A 19607-nucleotide genomic window follows, 5' to 3' on the forward strand; every position below is an offset into this window, starting at 1 on the left:
GGTTCCTGCTGTTAGTTAATGCTCGTCGAGGGCGATGGAGGCGTCGACGAAGGGCGGGGAGCTGTCATTGCGGGCGGCAAGGCGTCGACGAAGGTCGGGGAGGACGTCGGGGAGGTCGCGGGGGACGTCGTCGCGGGCCGGGGAGGTGTCGGCGAGGGAGGCGAAGGGGTCGTCGAGGGAGTCGAAGGCGTTGTCGAGGGCGGGAAGGCGTTGTCGAAGGCGAGGGAGCTGTCGTTGAGGGCGGGGAGGATGTCGCCGAGGTCGCGGAGGACGTCGACGAGGGTAGGGAAGCCGTCGTCGAGGTCGCGAAGGACGTCGCCGAGGGCAGGGAAGGCGCCGCCGAGGTCGTCAAGGTCGATGTCGAGGTCGGGGCGGGCGGGAGCGGACATCCTCGACGGCCGTGGAGGTCGGGAGCGGGCATCCTCGACGGACAGAGAGGTCGGTCGAAGACGGAGAGGTCGGTCGAAGGGGGGATCAGCATCATTAGTGACCTTTTGTACGTCGCCGTACCTTTGGAGGGGTTGTTAGGGTACGGTAAGGGTAGAGTATGGTAAGGTAAGGGGGTTAGCCAGTTAGGACGGGTGGGGGGAATGAATAGACGAGAAGGGGAGGGGCAGGGGCAGGGTAAGCACGCACCTCCAATGAATTCGTGACCTGTATAGACGGCCGTGCGAGAGGGGGAGGGAGGGTTGGTTGAGAGCGTAAAGGGGGAGGGCAAGTAGACGAAATCACGAGAAGGGGGGGGTCGAACGAAAGGGGAGTGGTAGACGGAAGGGGAAGCGGAGGAAGGGGAGAGGGGAGGTGAGTACGCACCGCGTTCGTCCGGAAAGCGCGCGCTAACTCATCTTCTTGCCCCTTCTAGGCGTGCTGGCTCGTGGGAGGCGGGCGTGGGGAGGGTTGGCTCGTGCGCGGCGAGCGTCTTCTGACGACGGTGAGCGCTCCCTCGACCTTCGCACCTTCCCCCTTTCCGCGACTCCCCTCCCGCTTCGCGCATCTCACCTTCTCTTCTTCGCGCATCCCCCCACCCTTCCCGGACATCCCCCCACCCCCTTCCCCGCCCCCACCTCCCCCTCGCGCCGTCGACCTTCCGTGTGTTCCCTTTCACTTACTCCCTCCCCCTTCACTTTCTCGCTCCCCCTTCACTCGCTCCCCCTTCCCTTCCTCCCTCCCCCTTCCGACCTCTCGCCCTCTCGCCCCCTTCCGACCTCTCACCCTCTCACCCCCGCGCTCGTCGCCCTTCGTTGCCTCCCTCTGATCTCTCCCTCCTCCTTCGGTGGTCTTCCTCCCCCCATCCTTCGGTGGTCTTCCTCCCCCACCCTTGTCCACGCCATCCCCCTTCGCATTCCCTTTTCCCTTCGCATTCCCTTCCCCCCTTCCCCCCTTCCCCCCTCCCTTCGCCCACCGGCCCCCTTTGTGCCCCTCCTCGCGCACGCGCCTTCGCCCCCTCCCCTTCGTTCCCTTTTCCTCTTCCCCGTCGCGCCCCCGACCAGTTCCTCCTCCCTCCCTCTCCCGCTCCCTTTTCCTCCCGCGTCGTGTTCCGCACCGTTCGCGCCCTGGACTGACTGCCCATCGCAGGGCCGCGATCGTCGCGTCTGCGCACGCCGTCGACGCTGAGCTTGATGTGCTGCGTACGTCTCTTCCCGCTCCCCCTCGCATCTTCCGCTTACGACATCCTCTAGACGGGGCGAGGCTACGATATCGTCCGCGTCGCGTGATCGGGGGAGGGGGACGGGGAGTCGAAGAAGGGAGAGTAATATGTGAAGGAGGGGAGGGAGATGGAGGGAAGGTCGGAGATGGACGGGAATGGGAGGCGGAGGGGAGTGAAAGGTGGAGGGGAGTGGAAGGCGGAGGTGGTGGGGAAGGCGGAGGTGATGGGGGAGATGTATGCACGCGCTGGGTGACTGGATGTATGCGGCGTCGATCGCGAGTCGGCGGCGGCGGCGGCGGGTCAGGACGGCGCGTCGCTGGAGCCGGCGACGCGACGGTGACGCGCGGGACGGGCCAGAGTGGCGATGGTGACAGGCGATGGTCGACGACGCGCGGGTGAGATGACGGTCGGGTTGAGGTTAGGGGAGGAGACGAGGCTGATCGGCGTAGATGGCTGAGGACCGCGGGAAGCCGCAGCCGACGGAGAAGAACGCAAGCTAGCGACGAGGGTTATCTGTACAGTATCCGGTGTACATCGACGATGACGTTGGACAGGGAGAGTCCGTCGAGGACAAGCTGGTCCGGAGAATGCCGAGGACTTAGCGGTCCACCTCCCACTGCTTGATTCCGACGTTGATCTTGCTCCCCTCGTCTGCTTGCCTCATACCCTGATATTTGAGGGCTTAGTGGATACTTAGCAGGACCGAACGAACCTTCGAGCAATCGTTCGATCACGCCCCGACTTCCCAAGACAATGAAAGGCATCCAAGAGCTGGTTAGTGACCTGACCCTCGCCCGACGCGCCACCAAGCTCCCCAGGATGACCCGATTGTCATCGCAGAAGGCATCGCCTCTAGTGTCGTCAAGGTCCGCGGGCGCTTGCCCAGCCATCCAGGCGAAGCGCAAGTCGTAGCCCTCAAGTCCTCGACCCTCCGCAAGCGCTTCGCGAAGGAGCCGCACGACATCGTGAAGGAGCTGAGGATCTTGCGCAGTCTGTCGCATCCGAATGTGCGTATGCACTCAGTCCGTCAGGCGCCGACTTACCCCAACTCTCTCTCATTCAGATCATCCCTCTCATCCACCTCGAACGCTCGGACGACGACCTCACGCTCTTCCTCCCCTACATCCCCTTCGCCCTCCCCCAGCTCCTCGCCTCGCCCTACTTCTCCCCGCACATCTCCCCGCCCTACCTCCGTCCTGGCCCCGACGCCCGCGCGGAACGCCGCGATCGCTTCTGCGCCGTCGCGCGTGCGATCATGGCGCAGGTGCTCTTTGCCCTGGCGTACCTCCACGACGAGCAGCGCGTCGCGCACCGCGACGTCAAGCCCGCGAACGTGCTGCTGACGGAGGGCGGACTGGTCAAGCTGATCGACTTTGGAATTGCGAGGCGGGAAGGGGAAAGCGAGGAGGACACGAAGGAGGACCTGTGGCCAGAGCCGAGGGAGAGGATGTACTTTGAGGTGTCGACGGGGTGAGTAAATGCGCTGTATGCCGAGGTCGCTCCAGCTCATCTAGCGATCCACTCAGCCCGTACCGCGCCCCCGAGCTCCTCTTCGGCCCCCGCACTTACGACGCCTTCGCCATCGACATGTGGAGTTTGGGCGCCACATTCGCCGAGTTCTTCACCCCACTGTCCCTCTACCTCGACGACGACGACGAGGGCTTTGGAGGCTTTGGTGGTGGCTTCGCAAGGTCGCACAACGCTTCCACCGATGCAGACGAAGAGGACGACGAAGACACAACTACCCCCCCTCCCCCCTTCCGCATCCCCTCCCATCTCCGCATCGGCTACCCGGGCGCGAAATGGGCGCGCGACACGCTTTTCAACGGCTCGCGCGGGGAGATCGGGCTAGCCTGGAGCATCTTCCAGATCCGGGGGACGCCGAACGAGGAATTGTGGCCGGTAAGTAGAGGCAGGATGCTTGACTTGATTTGTGGAGTCTGGGCGCTGTCGCTCTGTGATGACGGCAGAAACTGGCATGAAAATTCGCAGGTGTCTAGCGCCCGTCCCTCCTTGGCTGGGCCCCCCGGGCATGGTCTCCCCCTGCAGGGGCCCATGTCCGGGAGGCGTGGTGCTAGCTACCGACTACTGACGATGATCCTCGGCATACCCTCCCTCCCACCAGCATAACTCCCACCAGCATGACTCCTCCCACCAGCAGCACCTCCCCGCAGCATGACCTCCCATCGTAGGGGCAGCATAACGGGTAGCGGCGGCCACGACGACCACGAGCAGCAACACGGACAGCAAGCGAGCGAAGAGGGGGGAGGGGAAGGACACGGTAAGGGACTCGCCCACCCCCGCGCAGCTTATATACCCTCCCAGAGCCTGCCGCCGCGCCCGAGTATTGACGCGTGAGCCGAGTACGCTAGCCTGCGACACTGCGAGGGTCCCCCTCCCTAGTACGCTAGGGTTGGGTCTGTTCGCGTCCGACGAGACCGACGAGGGGATGGTGGTAAGGCTCCCTCTTGTACGACCCTTCGCCCCCTCCCCTTCCCCTCCTGCTTCGTCTTAACATCATATACAAGTCCCCCTCCCCCTCCTTTGTGATTCTCCTCCCCCCTCCCCCTGGCCTCCATCGCCAACGAGTGCGGCGGGTGCGCCTCCCACAGGTACCCGCCCTTCGATAACGTCTGCGAACCTCCGTAGGCCCCGAACACCGATAGATAGTACCTCGCCGACATCCCCGATGTAGTAGAGAACACCAAATAGAGCTTTCTTTCTTGACAGCCCCACCCGCGCGTTTGACGATAAGGTGGGCCGACGACATAGGGTGAGGGGCTATTGGGACCTCAGAGACTTGGGAAGGGGTTTGTTTTCTCTTCATTCGAGCTCTGTGACGTCAAACGCGATTTCATTGTACTCTAGAGTCATAGGAAATGCATTGTAACTAATAAACTACGACGGGGAAGCACATCCCTGCCCTCCTCGGCGGGGGCCAAACATCAACGAGCAAGTCATCACACTCGACGCCCAAGCGGCCGCGCGGCGTTGAGAAGGGTGCGAGGGGGACTGCTGGCGATATTGATAGCCGCGAGCCCACGTTCGACGTCGACGACGAGCGAGCGCAGAGTCGAACCACTCACGTGAACGTCGGCTCCGAGCGTGTTGAAGTCGGTGGAAACGCGAAAGGAGGGGGTGGCGGGAGGCACGGGGAGCTCGGGGAGCGTCGCGAAATCGAGAACACCGCGCGGGTGCGAAGGAGTGAGACCTGGGAAGCGGTCAGTAAAGGGATGCCAACTCGGGTAGGAGGCGCTTACCCTCGCTCGGCGGACGGCGATACAAATACTCATCGCTTGAGGGGGCCACAAAGCGCAAGGAAAGCACGAGGAGGGCGGGGGCGAGAGAAGCAAGACATAATCTGATGAGGAGGTCAGCGAGGAGCGCGTGAAATGCAAATTGAAAAGGCTTACCCCTGCTCGCCGGACGAAATTCTGTTGCTTCCGAGCATGTGCGAGGTCGTTATTGAGGATTTTGGATCGTTGACTGTGAGGGATATATTGAAAAGGACTGTGAGCATGATGAGAAGGCGTCAATGAGGCCAGAGAGGAGGTAGAGGCGTCTGAGGAGAGGCGATGAGCGAGCAAGCGGTGATGGGAGGGATGAAGAGGAAAAGAGGAGTACAGGAAGGAAAGGGAGGGGCGAGGAAGAGATGGGGAACACAGGAGAGGGCACAAAGAAGACTAAAAAGAAAGTCCAGAAGGAGGAGTGCATTGAGCAAAGATATGAGCAAAGGGGACACGAATGGAGCGAAAGAAAGGGAAGGCAAGGACGGACCTTTGCTCATGTCGCCGGGGCGTCTAGCGCGGTGGGGGTGCGATCGAAGCGCGGAGAGGTAGCGCGAGGAGTACTTGAAGGCGTCAACGGAAGATCTAGGAAGGATGAGTGCCCGGTTACAAAAAGAGAACGCGGGGAACGTACCGTGCAGCCCTCGTGTGACTACGGCACGCATGGCGGCGCTGCGCGCCGCCCCTTCCCCCTCCTCAAAGGGCCGCGACCGTCGACGAGGACTTCCCGCGCGGGCCTCGGCGCATTTGACGTCCATTTGCAGATTTTTGGGGTATAGAAACGCCTAGGGCAACTTCAGAAATGAGGCTCAGAATCGACAATATACGACACATACGTGAACGCACGGCGGCGCTTCGCGCCGCCCCCTGCCCCCTCACGGCACTCGCGGCTACCATCTAGTACCTCCCGCGCGGACCTCGGCTCATTTGACGTCAATTTGCGATTTTTCCCGCCACCGAAGGCGCCTAAAAGATGTCAGAACTCGTCAACAAACGACGATGTCGGAGACGCACCCGCAACGCAGCGGCGCTCCGCGCCGCCTCGCGCCGACCCCAACCCTCCTCCCGTCTGTCTCTGGGTATCGTCGCGACGGTCAGCGAGAGCTACCGGCGCGGACCTCGGCGCAATTGACGTCGATTTCGCGTTTTTCGGGCCTTGGAGAGCCAGCTGAAAATGCGAGAAATGAGCACAAAATCGGTCAGATACAGCTGAGATGGGAGGGCCTGCATACGCACTGGGATGACCGCAGACTCAGACGGCTTGATGGGCGTGCGGAATGAGCATGTTGGAGCAGAACTACGCGAGAAAGGTCAGCACATGAATGAGGCAGTAGTCTCGAGCAGCTCACCGAAGCGCGGACTCTAATTGCAGCAACGCTCGACCAGCTTCATGAGCAGTCGTTGGCGGTGTCGAGTGCGGCGGCGCCGGCGGCCGGGGCGACGGAAAGAACGGACGGCGGGCGGGCGTGGATGGGGGCAGGGAGGAAAATACCACCCCTCCGAGACGCGACCGAGTATATATACGCCTGTCATGAAATTTTATCAGTCGTCCGATATCCGCCTGTTATAACGGCACTGATGCCTGCTGCGCACCTTCAAGCTTTCTCGCTTCCACTCAACCCTCGGAGAACATGCGTTTTGACTATCTGCGCGCGGGGTGAGTCGAATACGATGCCCGGCATGCAGATGTACATGGAGAACTCGTACACGTTGCCTGCAAAATTCAGTGACCCTCGTTCCTCAGTGAAGAGGAAGATCGGCGTGCTCACCAATGATTACAGCTCGCTAACGTTAACCTTCGCCGCGGGATTTCACAAGCACACCGAAGCCGGCAGATATCCAATGGAGTCCTAATAGAAAATATGACGTGAGTTTATATGAAGCGAGCCGCGTTCACCGGCACGTACCTTGCAAGAGCGCAGATCCTCCGCCTTCCGCTAGCGTACCCTCATTACCCTATGACCTCTGCATTCCATAGTAAGAAAAAGAAACGATAGGTTCGATTTTCATAGGAGGATGGGCGCATGCGCAGACGGGAACACAGTGTGTCTTTCACACGCAGTGAGCACAGCTCAACACATTTCTTCATGTTAGGCACACGAGCGTCTGCTATTGCCAACAGACTGAGCATCAGTCGCTGGAAAGGGGCAGCCAGCGCGAGAAACAGCGCTTCCTCCCATGCCGTCGTGTTCGTGTCCGACGAGTTCAGTCGAAAGCCTTCCTAATTAGGCTCAATAGACGGGCTCGCGTGCTCTCGAGGCACAGAGCTAGAAGTCCGGACAAGTTGCAATGACGGAGTGCAGATCTTGACGTATAGCTGGCCTTGCCGCTTCCGTCGCTCGTGCATTTCCGAGGGCGGGTGAGTTGAGCTTGACCGCGGCCTTCTCGAGGCTCACTACGAGCGGGGAGGGTCAAGAATATCATCATATAGCGTTATGAGGGGTCAGTCAGGGCGTTCTGGCAGTCAGCGCGGACTCCAAACGTCGATGTTGGTGGTCGAGAACAAGAAGGACATTGTTTGTGGCGCCGACAATCAGGGACCGGAGGGCGGCCCGTCAAGTCCGTGCGCCCGCGCGCCCCGTCTTGTCCTCGACTTTCATCCATCGCGGCAGTCCGCCGTCTCGGAATAAGCGCGAAATGCGTCGAAATACCAATCGCTACACATCTACGAGTTGCAGAACCGCTGCCATATCTGGGCGGGACGGAAACCATGCAAACATCACCAAGACGCGATCCCCGAAACTTGGAGGGGTCTACAACGTCGCGGAGAGCCCCACGATGGGTCGTACACACTCAACCCACAAGCGCTATGTGCTCAGAACCCGCCCCAAGGTTTGCGATGGGCGAGATATGCGTTCTGGCTTATCGTTCTGGAAGGTCGAGCTGCTTTGCATGCGGAACTCGACGTCTTCCCTTCCATTTTGCGCGCACTCCCCCAAAAATACCGCCCACCCAAAATCGATGCGGAATATCATTATTAACAGGCTTTGTATATTGAACCCCGCCTTCCGCGCCCTCGTTGCAGTGCTATTGCGCGATGAAGGTGGTTTTGAATTTGTGGCGTCGCTTTTGGTGCGTCTCCAGTGCTGTCCCTGTGGGCTTTTGAGGGCGGCAAAGTACAGTGACATGCTCGCATACATCTCCCCATGTGGCGTAGGAAGTATGGTGAGCTCGCAACGTCTGCACGCCATGATATTCACCGTGCTCACCTCCTCTCCCTTAGATCTGCCACACGCTCAATCTTCCACCTGCCGGCACGCAATCACAGCGACCGATCTCGTCGGGTGCCACGAGCACTCGGGTGACGTTGCGCCGGCCGAAGAACGCTCTCGAAGCTCGCAGTCCCACACTTGCAAAACCAACCTCCTGGGGGATACACATCTTGCACTCGTTCTAGGCGCGTTTCCGCTGTCAGCCCGCAATTCGGCTCGGATGCATGCTTACTCGGAGGTGCTGAAACGGTGAGCCGAAGGTTGGAAGATTGCGCTGCCCTCGCATGCGCTATCGCCGTTCTGCTGCTTACAGGCGATTTACAGCACGCCCAGAGCGCGCAGGCACCCCATAATTTGCCAGCGGTATGTCAGCGACATACGGAACATTGTGGTGTTGCACCTTTTGCACGAGAGCGCGAGCGCGGCGATGCGCAGGGCGCGCTCGCAGGCGCCTTGCCTTTATGGACTCAAAGCCTTCCCAAAAGGGAAGGCCTGCCTTTGACTCGAACCGCGGTGTCGACGTCTGGCACCGCCGCCCTCCGACCCTCCGTCCTCGTCGCAACTTGTCAAGCTTCCGAACATTCCATAGACCACACCCTCCTGCTTGCATCGGCACGCCCTGCACAGTCCCCGCAATTCAAGAGACTTCAACGCGCCGCGGACATCCACGCACAGACCGACACTCAGCGCCTCGAGGCCTTCTTCCGCCGACCCGCGACTGTCATCCGACCCCTTCCGACCTGCTCTGGCGCCGACCTACGCGCTGATCGCACCCTCGCCAGTACGTCGAAATTTTCGATCCCCATGCAATACCCATGCACGACGGGCAATCTTCCGCACTTTCGTAACCGTATCTCGACGCGCGCTTGCTGCTCGGGGGCGCGTCGGGTCCGCTGTATGGGCTGCTGCGGTTGACGAAGGCTATCCGACGCGGGGGGAGGTACATAAGGCGGGAGGTGGGGAGGTTGGCAGGCAGAGCTCGATGCTCTTCCGGATCCTTTCCCCCTCGACTGCCTCGACTGCCTCCTCCTCCACTGCTGGCCTGCCCGCCGCCGTCTGCTATCAGGTCAGTACCCTCGCTGACCGCCTGTCCCCCGTTCTCGCTGACGCGCTCTTTCAGGTTCGTCCAGCTTGGCGTCGTCGGTGGTATATAGACCTCGTACGTCGTCTCTACTCGCCGTCCTATTCACCCATACTGACCCGTCCTATCAGCGTAGCCTACGCCCTTTGTGTCTGTCCTTACATCGGTGAGTGCTTTTGCTCACCCCACCTATCGCACGCTCACCGTCTATCCTCTAGATTCCATCGATGCGAATATATTGTTACTTTCCCCAAGTACGTCGTCCTGCCTTCTACGCGCCTCGCCAGTCACTGATTTTCTGTTTACGTAGTGATTTCGACGCGTCATTTTCAAGGACATTGTTTGCCTGATTGCGAGCGCAAACGTTGGGTTACGGGCACGGGTCTTGCCTAGGTGCGTGACCTGACCTCTACTTATTAACATTCATTACTGACTGCGCTCTGTAGGCGACGTGCTCGTGCTCAATTGTTTGATTTCGATATCGCGCTGGCTGTCCAGACGCGCCCGCGTCTTCTCCCTCGCCGTCAAGCGCACTCTCCCCTCGCCTTCAAGCTTGTCCTCGCCTTCAACCGCCGCCTCGCACTTCAGCGCATCTTCAACCTCGAGCACATCCCCACCCTCGCTTTCAAGCCCAACCTCCTCGTCCTCAAGCTCAACCTCACCCCCACCACCCCGACCAGATGACCCTGCAGTCATCATTCGGTGAGTGCTGGCATCCTTTCTATTCGTCGTACATTCTTCTTTTCCTCACGGTTGCTTTACTCCGATCTCTTGCCTCGCTACCCTACCCCCCGCACCCGAGCGAGAACCCGCTGCCTTTCTTGGGCGAAGTCGGCTGGTTTCTTACTTGTTTAGTCGCCTTGGGGTTAATTGGTGATTGAGTTCGTAGTTTAGTGACTTCGTGGTCGTAGTTTAGTGACTTCGTGGTCGCGGGTTAGTGATCTCGGAGTCGTAGATTACTGATCTCGTCTACGTACTCTTTCGTTCGGTTTCATTCACTACTGCCCCCTTCGTGTTCACTACTGACCCCTTCGTGTTCATGACTGACCCCACCGTCTTCTACTACGACCCTCCCTTATTGTCTAGCTCACTGACTTCTCCGTCTTCTACTACGATCCCTCTCGTCGTGTTTACTGACATCTCCATCCTACTTACTGACCCCTCCGTCTTCTACTACGATCCTTCTCGTCCTACTTACTGACATCTCCGCCGTGTTCACTGACCCCCCTCGTCTCGTCTCGCACGTGGATCACTAACGAACTTGCATTGCAGACTACCGACTACGCACATGTCATCTGCACTACCCGCCGCGAACGCGACTGCTGCTCTACGGCATCGCGCCCGCGCACGTCTGCCCTACCGCCGACGACGCGTGCGGCCTTCATCGACGATGCGCGCGGCCTCCATCGACGACGCGCTCGGACTTCATCGACGACGCGCTCGGCCTTTCTCGACGACGCGCACGGCCTCCATCGACGACGCGCACGGACTTCATCGACGACGCTCAAAGGCAAGCACCGCACCGCGGCCTCCTACCCTCCTCCCACCGACTTGCTGACGCGGTTCCTGCTGTTAGTTGATGCTCGTCGAGGGCGATGGAGGCGTCGACGAAGGTCGGGGAGGACGTCGGGGAGGTCGCGGGGGACGTCGTCGCGGGCGGGGGAGGTGTCGGCGAGGGAGTCGAAGGGGTCGTCGAGGGAGTCGAAGCCGTTGTCGAGGGCGGGAAGGCGTTGTCGAAGGCGAGGGAGCTGTCGTTGAGGGCGGGGAGGATGTCGCCGAGGTCGCGGAGGACGTTGACGAGGGTAGGGAAGCCGTCGTCGAGGGAGTCGAAGGCGTTGTCGAGGGCGGGAAGGCGTTGTCGAAGGCGAGGGAGCTGTCGTTGAGGGCGGGGAGGATGTCGCCGAGGTCGCGGAGGACGTCGACGAGGGTAGGGAAGCCGTCGTCGAGGGAGTCGAAGGCGTTGTCGAGGGCGGGAAGGCGTTGTCGAAGGCGAGGGAGCTGTCGTCGAAGGCGAGGGAGCTGTCATTGAGGGCGGCGAGGATGTCGTCGAGGGCGATGGAGGCGTCGCCGAGGGCGGGAGAGGCGTCGACGAAGGTCGGGAAGGCGTCGCCGAGGGTCGGGAAGGCAGAAGGCGCGGAGGACGTTGGAGAGGTCGGAGGTGTCGGGACCGGGCATCCTCGACAGACGGAGAGGTCGGTCGAAGGGGGGGATTAGCATCATTAGTGACCTTTTGTACGTCGCCGTACCTGTGAAGGGGTGGTCAGGGTAGGGTAGGGTAAGGGTACGATAAGGGTAAGGATAGGGTAGGGTATGGTCAGGGTAGGGTAGGGTAGGGTATGGTAAGGATAGGGTAGGATAGGGTTTGGGGAGTTAGCCAGTTAGGACGGGTGGGTGGGGAGGATAAGTAGACGAGAAGGGGAGGGGTAGGGGTAGGGTAAGTACGCACCTCTAATAGATTCGCAACCTGTATAGACGGCCGTGCGAGAGGGGAGGGGAGGGTTAGTAGACGAAATGACGAAGGGGAGGTAGACGAAAGGGGAGGGGTAGACGAAAGGGGAGGGATAGACAACAGGGGAGGGTCAGACGAAAGGGGAAGCGGAGGAAGGGGAGAGGGGAGGTGCGTACTCACCGCGTTCGTCCGGAAAGCGCGCGCCAACTCATCTTCTTGCCCCTTCTAGGCGTGCTGGCTCGACGGAGGCGGGCGTGGGGAGGGTTGGCTCGTGCGCGGCGAGCGTCTTCTGACGACGGTGAGCGCTCCCTCGACCTTCGCACCTTCACCCTTTCCGCGACTCCCCTCCCGCTTCGCGCATCTCATCTTCTCTTCTTCGCGCATCCCCCCACCCTTCCCGGACATCCCCCCACCCCCTACCCACCCCCACCTCCCCCTCGCGCCGTCGACCTTTCGTGTGTTCCTTTTGACTTCCTCCCTCCCCCTTCACTTCCTCCCTCCCCCTTCCCTTCCTCCCCCCCCCTTCCTCCCTCCCCCTTTACCTTCTCGCTCCCCTTTACCTTCTCGCTCCCCCTTCACCTTCTCCCTCCCCCATCCGACCTCTCGCCCTCTCACCCCCCGCGCTTTTCGCCCCCTCACCCCCGCGCTCGTCGCCCTTCGTTGCCTCCCTCTGATCTGTCCCTCCTCCTTCGGTGGTCTTCCTCCCCCACCCTCGTCCATGCCATCCCCCTTCGCATTCCCTTCCCCCTTCCCCCCTTCCCCCACCCTTTCGACCTCCCGCGCATCGCCCCCCTTCGTGCCCCTCCTCGCACCGCCCATGCGCCTTCGCCCGCAACAACGCCCCCTCTCCTTCGTTCCCTTTTCCCCTTCCCATCGGGCACCCTCATCCTTGCTGCTCGCGCGTTCCTCTCCCCTTCGCGCTCCCGACCAGTTCTTCCTCCCTCCCTCTCCCGCTCGCTGGGTCGCTTCCCTTTCTCTCCCTGCGTCGCGCTCCCTCTCCCTCCCCGCGTCGATTTCCGCACCTTCTGCGCCCTCAACTGCCTCGCCATCGCAGGGCCGCGATCGTCGCGTCTGCGCACGCCGTCGACGCTGAGCTTGATGTGCTGCGTACGTCTCTTCCCGCTCCCCCTCGCATCTTCCGCTTACGACATCCTCTAGACGGGGCGAGGCTACGATATCGTCCGCGTCGCGTGATCGGGGGAGGGGGACGGGGAGTCGAAGAAGGGAGAGTAATATGTGAAGGAGGGGAGGGAGATGGAGGGAAGGTCGGAGATGGACGGGAGTGGAAGGCGGAGGGGAGTGAAAGGCGGAAATAGTGGGGCAGGCGGAGGTGGTGGGGAAGGCGGAGGTGATGGGGGAGATGTATGCACGCGCTGGGTGACTGGATGTATGCGGCGGCGATCGCGAGTCGGCGCGTCGTTGGAGCGGGCGACGCGACGGTGAGGCGCGGGACGGGCCAGAGTGGCGATAGTGACAGGCGATGGGCGACGACGGGCGGGTGAGATGACGGTCGGGTCGGGAGTCGATCCCAGCGGGCAGACGGTCGATCGCCCGTGTTTGGCGCGACGATGGGGACGGGAGGACGTGGACGGGTTGAGGTTAGGGGGAGGAGACGTGGCTGATCGGCGTAGATGGCTGAGGACCGCGGGAAGCCGCAGCCGACGGAGAAGAACGCAAGCTAGCGACGAGGGTTATCTGTACAGTATCCGGTGTACATCGACAATGACGTTGGACAGGGAGAGTCCGTCGAGAACAAGCTGGTCCGGAGAATGCCGAGGACAGCGGTCCACCTCCCATTGCTTGATTCCGACGTTGATCTTGCTCCCCTCGTCTGCTTGCCTCATACCCTGATATTTGAGGGCTTAGCGGATACTTAGCAGGACCGAACGAACCTTCGAGCAATCGTTCGATCACGCCCCGACTTCCCAAGACAATGAAAGGCATCCAAGAGCTGGTTAGTGACCTGACCCTCGCCCGACGCGCCACCAAGCTCCCCAGGATGACCCGATCGTCATCGCAGAAGGCATCGCCTCTAGTGTCGTCAAGGTCTGCGGGCGTCTTCCCAGTCAATCAGACGAGCCGCAAGTCGTAGCCCTCAAGTCCTCGACCCTCCGCAAGCGCTTCGCGAAGGAGCCGCACGACATCGTGAAGGAGCTCAGGATCCTGCGCAGCCTGTCGCATCCGAATGTGCGTGTCGACACGGTCTGTCATGCGCCAACTTACACCAACTTACACCCAGATCGTCCCCCTCATCCACCACGAACGCTCGGGCGACGACCTCACGCTCTTCCTCCCCTACATCCCCTTCGCCCTCCCCCAGCTCCTCGCCTCGCCCTACTTCTCCCCGCACATCTACCCACCCTACCTCCGCCCTGGCCCCGACGCCCTCGCGGAACGCCGCGATCGCTTCTGCGCCGTCGCGCGCGCGATCATGGCGCAGGTGCTCTTTGCGCTGGCGTACCTCCACGACGAGCAGCGCGTCGCGCACCGCGACATCAAACCCGCGAATGTGCTGCTGACGGAGGAAGGGCTGGTCAAGCTGATCGACTTTGGGATCGCGCGGAGGGAGGGGGAGGGGGAGGAGGAAACGAAGGAGGACCTGTGGCCGGAGCCGAGGGAGAGAATGTACTTTGAGGTGTCGACGGGGTGAGAGGGCGATTTTTCCGTGTGTGGCTAGCGGTCTGCGTGCTCACAGACGTCATGCAGCCCGTACCGCGCTCCCGAGCTCCTCTTCGGCCCTCGCACATACGACGCGTTCGCGATCGACATGTGGAGTCTAGGCGCCACGTTCGCCGAGTTCTTCACCCCACTGTCCCTCTACCTCGACGACGAGGACGAGGGCTTTGGAGGCTTTGGTGGTGGCTTCGCAAGGTCGCACAACGCTTCCACCGATGCAGACGAAGAGGACGACGAAGACACAACTACCCCCCCTCCCCCCTTCCGCATCCCCTCCCATCTCCGCATCGGCTACCCGGGCGCGAAATGGGCGCGCGACACGCTTTTCAACGGCTCGCGCGGGGAGATCGGGCTAGCCTGGAGCATCTTCCAGATCCGGGGGACGCCGAACGAGGAATTGTGGCCGGTAAGTAGAGGCAGGATGCTTGACTTGATTTGTGGAGTCTGGGCGCTGTCGCTCTGTGATGACGGCAGAAACTGGCATGAAAATTCGCAGGTGTCTAGCGCCCGTCCCTCCTTGGCTGGGCCCCCCGGGCATGGTCTCCCCCTGCAGGGGCCCATGTCCGGGAGGCGTGGTGCTAGCTACCGACTACTGACGATGATCCTCGGCATACCCTCCCTCCCACCAGCATAACTCCCACCAGCATGACTCCTCCCACCAGCAGCACCTCCCCGCAGCATGACCTCCCATCGTAGGGGCAGCATAACGGGTAGCGGCGGCCACGACGACCACGAGCAGCAACACGGACAGCAAGCGAGCGAAGAGGGGGGAGGGGAAGGACACGGTAAGGGACTCGCCCACCCCCGCGCAGCTTATATACCCTCCCAGAGCCTGCCGCCGCGCCCGAGTATTGACGCGTGAGCCGAGTACGCTAGCCTGCGACACTGCGAGGGTCCCCCTCCCTAGTACGCTAGGGTTGGGTCTGTTCGCGTCCGACGAGACCGACGAGGGGATGGTGGTAAGGCTCCCTCTTGTACGACCCTTCGCCCCCTCCCCTTCCCCTCCTGCTTCGTCTTAACATCATATACAAGTCCCCCTCCCCCTCCTTTGTGATTCTCCTCCCCCCTCCCCCTGGCCTCCATCGCCAACGAGTGCGGCGGGTGCGCCTCCCACAGGTACCCGCCCTTCGATAACGTCTGCGAACCTCCGTAGGCCCCGAACACCGATAGATAGTACCTCGCCGACATCCCCGATGTAGTAGAGAACACCAAATAGAGCTTTCTTTCTTGACAGCCCCACCCGCGCGTTTGACGATAAGGTGGGCCGACGACATAGGGTGAGGGGCTATTGGGACCTCAGAGACTTGAGAAGGGGTTTGTTTTCTCTTCATTTGAGCTCAGTGATGTTAAACGCGATTTCATTGTACTCTAGAGACAAAATGTAACTAATAAACTACGACGGGGAAGCACATCCCTGCCCCCCTCGAAGGGGGGCAAACGTCAACGAGCAAGCCGTCACGCTCAACGCCCAAGCGGCCTCGCTGCATCGGAAAGGGTGCGAGGGGGGGACTGCAGACGATAGCGTACCGTTCGATAGCCGCGAGCCCGCGTTCGACGTCGACGGCGACGAGCGGGTGCAAAAGTCGAACCGCTCACGTGAGTATCGGCTCCGAGCGCTCGTGACGTGTTGAAGTCGGTGGAAACGCGAAAGGAGGGGTTGGCGAGGAGCGCGGGGAGCGTCGCGCGACGGTAAAGGACTGGAGAGAAGGTCAGCAAAGGGATCGCAACTCAGGTAGGTGGCACTTCCCCTCGCTCGGCGGACGGCGATACATATACTCATCGCCTAGGGGGTTGGGAAGTGCAGGGAAAGCATCGCGTATACGAGGGCGACGGGAACGAGACGTATCCTGACGAGAAGGCCAGCGAGAAGCGCATGGACTACACGCAGGAAGGCTTACCCTCGCTCGTGCATCGCTTCGGAGGGTGTTCGAGGCTTTCCCTTAGGGTGAGACGAGTCGTGGTCCGTGAGGGATGCGCCGAAATGAGCTATGCGCACGATGAGCAGGCCTCCTCAAAGCTAGGGAGGAGGTAGAGGCGTCTGAGGAGAGGAGGAATGAGCGAGCGAAAGATGAAAGGGGCCGAAAGGAGGACGACGTAGGTAGGAAGGCAAGAAGGCAAAGGGAGGGGGCGCGGCAGAGGGAAGGGATGCAGGCTCAAAGGGCATCGAGGTGCGATGAGCGAAAGTTCGTGGGGAGGGGGACGCGAAATGGACTATGGGGAGGAGGGAACAGGACTTACCTTCGCCTGGGCTGACAGCGACGTAGAGCGTGGGGAGGCGGACGAAGCAGGTAGGGGTTGTAAAGGGCTTCACGGCGTTGGCTGCACATCTAAGAATGAGCGCTGAGCAGAACCACATGATGTGGCGTACGCACCAACTGTTGCATCGCATGAGAACGACGCTCATGGCGGCGCTGTGCGCCGCCCTGCCCCCCTCCCTGATCGTCGCGACGATCGACTAGGACCTCCCGCGCGGACCTCGGTGCATTTGACGTTCATTTGCGGATTTTTCGTCCATAGAAGCGCCTAAGATACCGTCAGAAATGAAGTGCAGAATCGAAGGGATGAGACATACGTGGACACACAGCGGCGCATCGCGCCGCCCCGGCCCCTTCCCACCGCTCGCGGGTATCATCTAGTACTTCCCGCGCGGACCTCAGCGCATTTGACGTCGATTTACGAATTTTCCTGCCAGTGAAGGCGCCTGAAAGATGTCAGAAATCATCAACAAACGACGATGCCAGCGACGCACCTGCAACGCGGCGGCGCTCCGCGCCGCCTCGCGCCGACCCCAACCCTACTCCCGTCTATCTCCGAGCATTGTCGCAGCGGTCAGCGAGAGCTACCGGCGCGGACCTCGGCGCAATTGACGTCGATTTCGCGTTTTTCGGGCCTTGGAGAGTCAGCTGAAAATGCGAGAAAATGAGCACAAAATCGGTCAGAAACAGCTAGAATGGGAGGTCCTGCACACGCACCGGGATGACCGCAGACTCAAATGGCTTAATGGGCGTGCGGAATGAGCATGTTGGAGCAGAACTACGCGAGGAAGGTCAGCACATGAATGAGGCAGTAGTGTCGAGCAGCTCACCGAAGCGCGAGCTCTTATCGCAGCAACGTTCGACCAGCCTTCTGAGCAGTCGTTGGCGGCGGCGGCGGCGGCGGCGGAAAGAACGGATGGCGGGCGGGCGTGGGTGGAGGCAGGGAGGAAAATACCACCCCTCCGAGACGCGACCGAGTACATATACGCCTGTCATGAAATTTGATTGGTCGTCCGATATCCGCCTGTTATAACGGCACTGATGCCTGCTGCGCACCTTCAAGCTTTCTCGCTTCCACTCAATCCTCGAAGACCATGCGGTTTGACTATCTGCGCGCGGGATGACTCGAATACGATGCCCCGCGTGCAGATATACACGGAGAACTGATCTGGACCTGCAATGTCAGCACCACTCGACTTTCAGTAGAGATGAAGGACGGCGTGCTCGGCGTTGAGTTTGGCTCGCCAACCTTCGCCGTGACATCCCACAAGCCCTCCAAAACCTGCGGCTATCAGATTGGATCCCAAATGAAGCCATGCCGTCAGTTCAATGCAGAGACCCGCGTTCACCGGCGCGTACCTTGAGAAGAACAGGCAGTTCTCCGCCTTGCACTGGTACCCTTCCACCGCGCTGCTGTTTCCGGATGCCGGAGTGCCACTGAGCAGCGACGAGTCTGTTTTCGCGCACGCGCGGGCGAGAAGACGACGTCATGCGCCTGAACTTGACTACACCTCGCCTCGATGCTTTTCTGCAAAGCGCAGGGGGCTCCGCTATCGGAGGGAGGTAGAAGACCAGTCTCACAAGTGACGCGGCGAGCGCAAAGAACAGCGTCTGTGCCCACGCTGCCGCCGCCGTCACCCCACAAGCTCGACGGGGGTGCCGTCCAAAGCCTTCCGAATCAGGCTCAATAGACGAGCTCGCGTGTACTGAGGCACAGAGCTAGAAGTCCGGTCAAGTCGCAATGACGGAGTGCAGATCATGACGTATAGCTGGCCCTGCCGCTTCCGCCGCCCGTGCTTTTCCGAGGGCGGGTGAGTTGAGCTTGACCGCGGCTTCTCGAGGCTCACTACGAGCGGGGATGGTCAAGAATATCACATATAGCGTTATAAGGGGTCAGTTAGGGCGTCTTGGCAGTCAGCGCGGCGTCCAAACGTCGATGATGGTGGTCGAGAACAAGAAGGACATTGTTTGTGGCGCCGACAATCAGGGACCGGAGGGCGGCCCGTCAAGTCCGTGCGCCCGCGCGCACCGTCTTGTCCTCGACTTTCATCCATCGCGGCGGTCCGCCGTCTCGGAATGAGCGCGAAATGCGTCGAAATACCAATTGCTACACATCTATGAACTACGGAAGCGCTGCAATATCTGGGCGCGACGGAATTCATGCAAACATCACCAAGACGCGATACCCGAGACTTGGAGGGGTCTACAACGTCGCGGGGAGCCCCACGATGGGTTGTACACACTCAACCCACAAGCGCCATGTGTTCAGAACCCGCCCCAAGGGTTGCGATGGGCGAGATATGCGTTCTGGCCTATCGTTCTGGAAGGTCGAGCTGCTTTGCATGCGGAACTCGACGTCTTCCCTTCCATTTTTGTGCGCACTCCCCCAAAAATACCGCCCGCCCAAAATCGATGCGGAATATCATTCTGAGCAGGTTTTGTATATTGAACCCCGCCTTCCGCGCCTTCGTCGCAGTGCTATAGCGCGACGAAGGTGGTTTTGAATTTGTGGCGTCGCTTTTGGTGCGTCTCCCGTGCTGTCGCTTCGGGCTCTCGCGGACGGCAAAGTACAGGACCATGCTCGCACACATCTCCCCATGTGGTCCAGGAAGTATGGTGAGCTCGCGACGTCTGCGCGCCATGATATTCACCATGCTCACCTCCTCTCCCTTAGATCTGCCACACTCTCAATCTTCCACCTGCCGGCACGCAATTGCAGCGACCGATCTCGTCGGGTGCCACGAGCACTCGGGTGATGTTGCGCCGGCCGAAGAACGCTCTCGAAGCTCGCAGTCCCACACTTGCAAAACCAACCTCCTGGAGGATACACATCTTGCACTCGTTCTAGGCGCGTTTGCGCTGTCAGCCCGCAATTCGGATCGGATGCATGCTTAATCGGAGGTGGTGAAACGGCGAGCTGAAGCTTGGAAGATTGCGCTGCCCTCGCATGCGCTATCGCCGTTCTGCTGCTTACAGGCGATTTACAGCACGCCCAGAGC

The 19607-nt window shown here is 60.9% G+C and overlaps 9 protein-coding genes across 9 annotated transcripts; 3 read left to right on the plus strand and 6 right to left on the minus strand.

Moving 5' to 3' along the window:
• Window positions 1-11: 11 nt before the first annotated feature.
• On the minus strand, window positions 12-389 carry SCHCODRAFT_01036342 (uncharacterized protein; the record flags this gene model as incomplete). Its single annotated transcript, XM_003026307.3, has 1 exon — window positions 12-389. The coding sequence occupies one exon, from the start codon at window positions 387-389 to the stop codon at window positions 12-14; it is 378 nt and encodes a 125-aa protein (XP_003026353.2).
• Window positions 390-750: 361 nt separating this feature from the next.
• On the minus strand, window positions 751-1050 carry SCHCODRAFT_02644389 (uncharacterized protein). The gene has a single exon (XM_050346385.1). It carries the CDS (start codon window positions 1036-1038, stop codon window positions 859-861), a length of 180 nt encoding a protein of 59 aa, XP_050197113.1. The 5' UTR covers window positions 1039-1050; the 3' UTR covers window positions 751-858.
• SCHCODRAFT_02124827 (uncharacterized protein) lies at window positions 808-1907 on the minus strand. Its single transcript, XM_050341869.1, has one exon. It carries the CDS (start codon window positions 1654-1656, stop codon window positions 1102-1104), a length of 555 nt encoding a protein of 184 aa, XP_050197114.1. The 5' UTR covers window positions 1657-1907; the 3' UTR covers window positions 808-1101.
• A 494-nt stretch (window positions 1908-2401) lies between these two features.
• On the plus strand, window positions 2402-3778 carry SCHCODRAFT_02520515 (kinase-like protein; the record flags this gene model as incomplete). Its single annotated transcript, XM_050343454.1, has 4 exons — window positions 2402-2422; window positions 2467-2655; window positions 2712-3118; window positions 3175-3778. 4 exons carry the CDS (start codon window positions 2402-2404, stop codon window positions 3776-3778), a joined length of 1221 nt encoding a protein of 406 aa, XP_050197115.1.
• A 693-nt stretch (window positions 3779-4471) lies between these two features.
• Window positions 4472-6629, minus strand: SCHCODRAFT_02593747 (uncharacterized protein; the record flags this gene model as incomplete). Its single annotated transcript, XM_003026306.1, has 9 exons — window positions 4472-4510; window positions 4735-4859; window positions 4909-5009; window positions 5062-5158; window positions 5426-5520; window positions 5772-5901; window positions 5950-6103; window positions 6172-6232; window positions 6556-6629. 9 exons carry the CDS (start codon window positions 6627-6629, stop codon window positions 4472-4474), a joined length of 876 nt encoding a protein of 291 aa, XP_003026352.1.
• Window positions 6630-8081: 1452 nt separating this feature from the next.
• Window positions 8082-9912, plus strand: SCHCODRAFT_02520456 (uncharacterized protein; the record flags this gene model as incomplete). Its single annotated transcript, XM_003026397.2, has 9 exons — window positions 8082-8100; window positions 8159-8276; window positions 8333-8928; window positions 9068-9213; window positions 9268-9306; window positions 9365-9394; window positions 9447-9482; window positions 9563-9621; window positions 9675-9912. 9 exons carry the CDS (start codon window positions 8082-8084, stop codon window positions 9910-9912), a joined length of 1281 nt encoding a protein of 426 aa, XP_003026443.1.
• Window positions 9913-10732: 820 nt separating this feature from the next.
• On the minus strand, window positions 10733-13521 carry SCHCODRAFT_01164381 (uncharacterized protein; the record flags this gene model as incomplete). Its single annotated transcript, XM_003026305.2, has 4 exons — window positions 10733-11474; window positions 12606-13058; window positions 13111-13355; window positions 13393-13521. The coding sequence occupies 4 exons, from the start codon at window positions 13519-13521 to the stop codon at window positions 10733-10735; spliced, it is 1569 nt and encodes a 522-aa protein (XP_003026351.1).
• Window positions 13522-15126, plus strand: SCHCODRAFT_02124955 (kinase-like protein). The gene is made up of 4 exons (XM_050341870.1): window positions 13522-13631; window positions 13676-13864; window positions 13917-14323; window positions 14384-15126. Exons 1-4 carry the CDS (start codon window positions 13611-13613, stop codon window positions 14985-14987), a joined length of 1221 nt encoding a protein of 406 aa, XP_050197116.1. The 5' UTR covers window positions 13522-13610; the 3' UTR covers window positions 14988-15126.
• Window positions 15127-15704: 578 nt separating this feature from the next.
• SCHCODRAFT_02644407 (uncharacterized protein) lies at window positions 15705-16349 on the minus strand. Its single transcript, XM_050346386.1, has one exon. It carries the CDS (start codon window positions 16131-16133, stop codon window positions 15747-15749), a length of 387 nt encoding a protein of 128 aa, XP_050197117.1. The 5' UTR covers window positions 16134-16349; the 3' UTR covers window positions 15705-15746.
• Window positions 16350-19607: the final 3258 nt, after the last annotated feature.

The sequence above is a fragment of the Schizophyllum commune genome, assembly GCF_000143185.2.
Source record: "Schizophyllum commune H4-8 unplaced genomic scaffold SCHCOscaffold_16, whole genome shotgun sequence".
In the NCBI taxonomy this organism is placed as follows: domain Eukaryota; kingdom Fungi; phylum Basidiomycota; class Agaricomycetes; order Agaricales; family Schizophyllaceae; genus Schizophyllum; species Schizophyllum commune.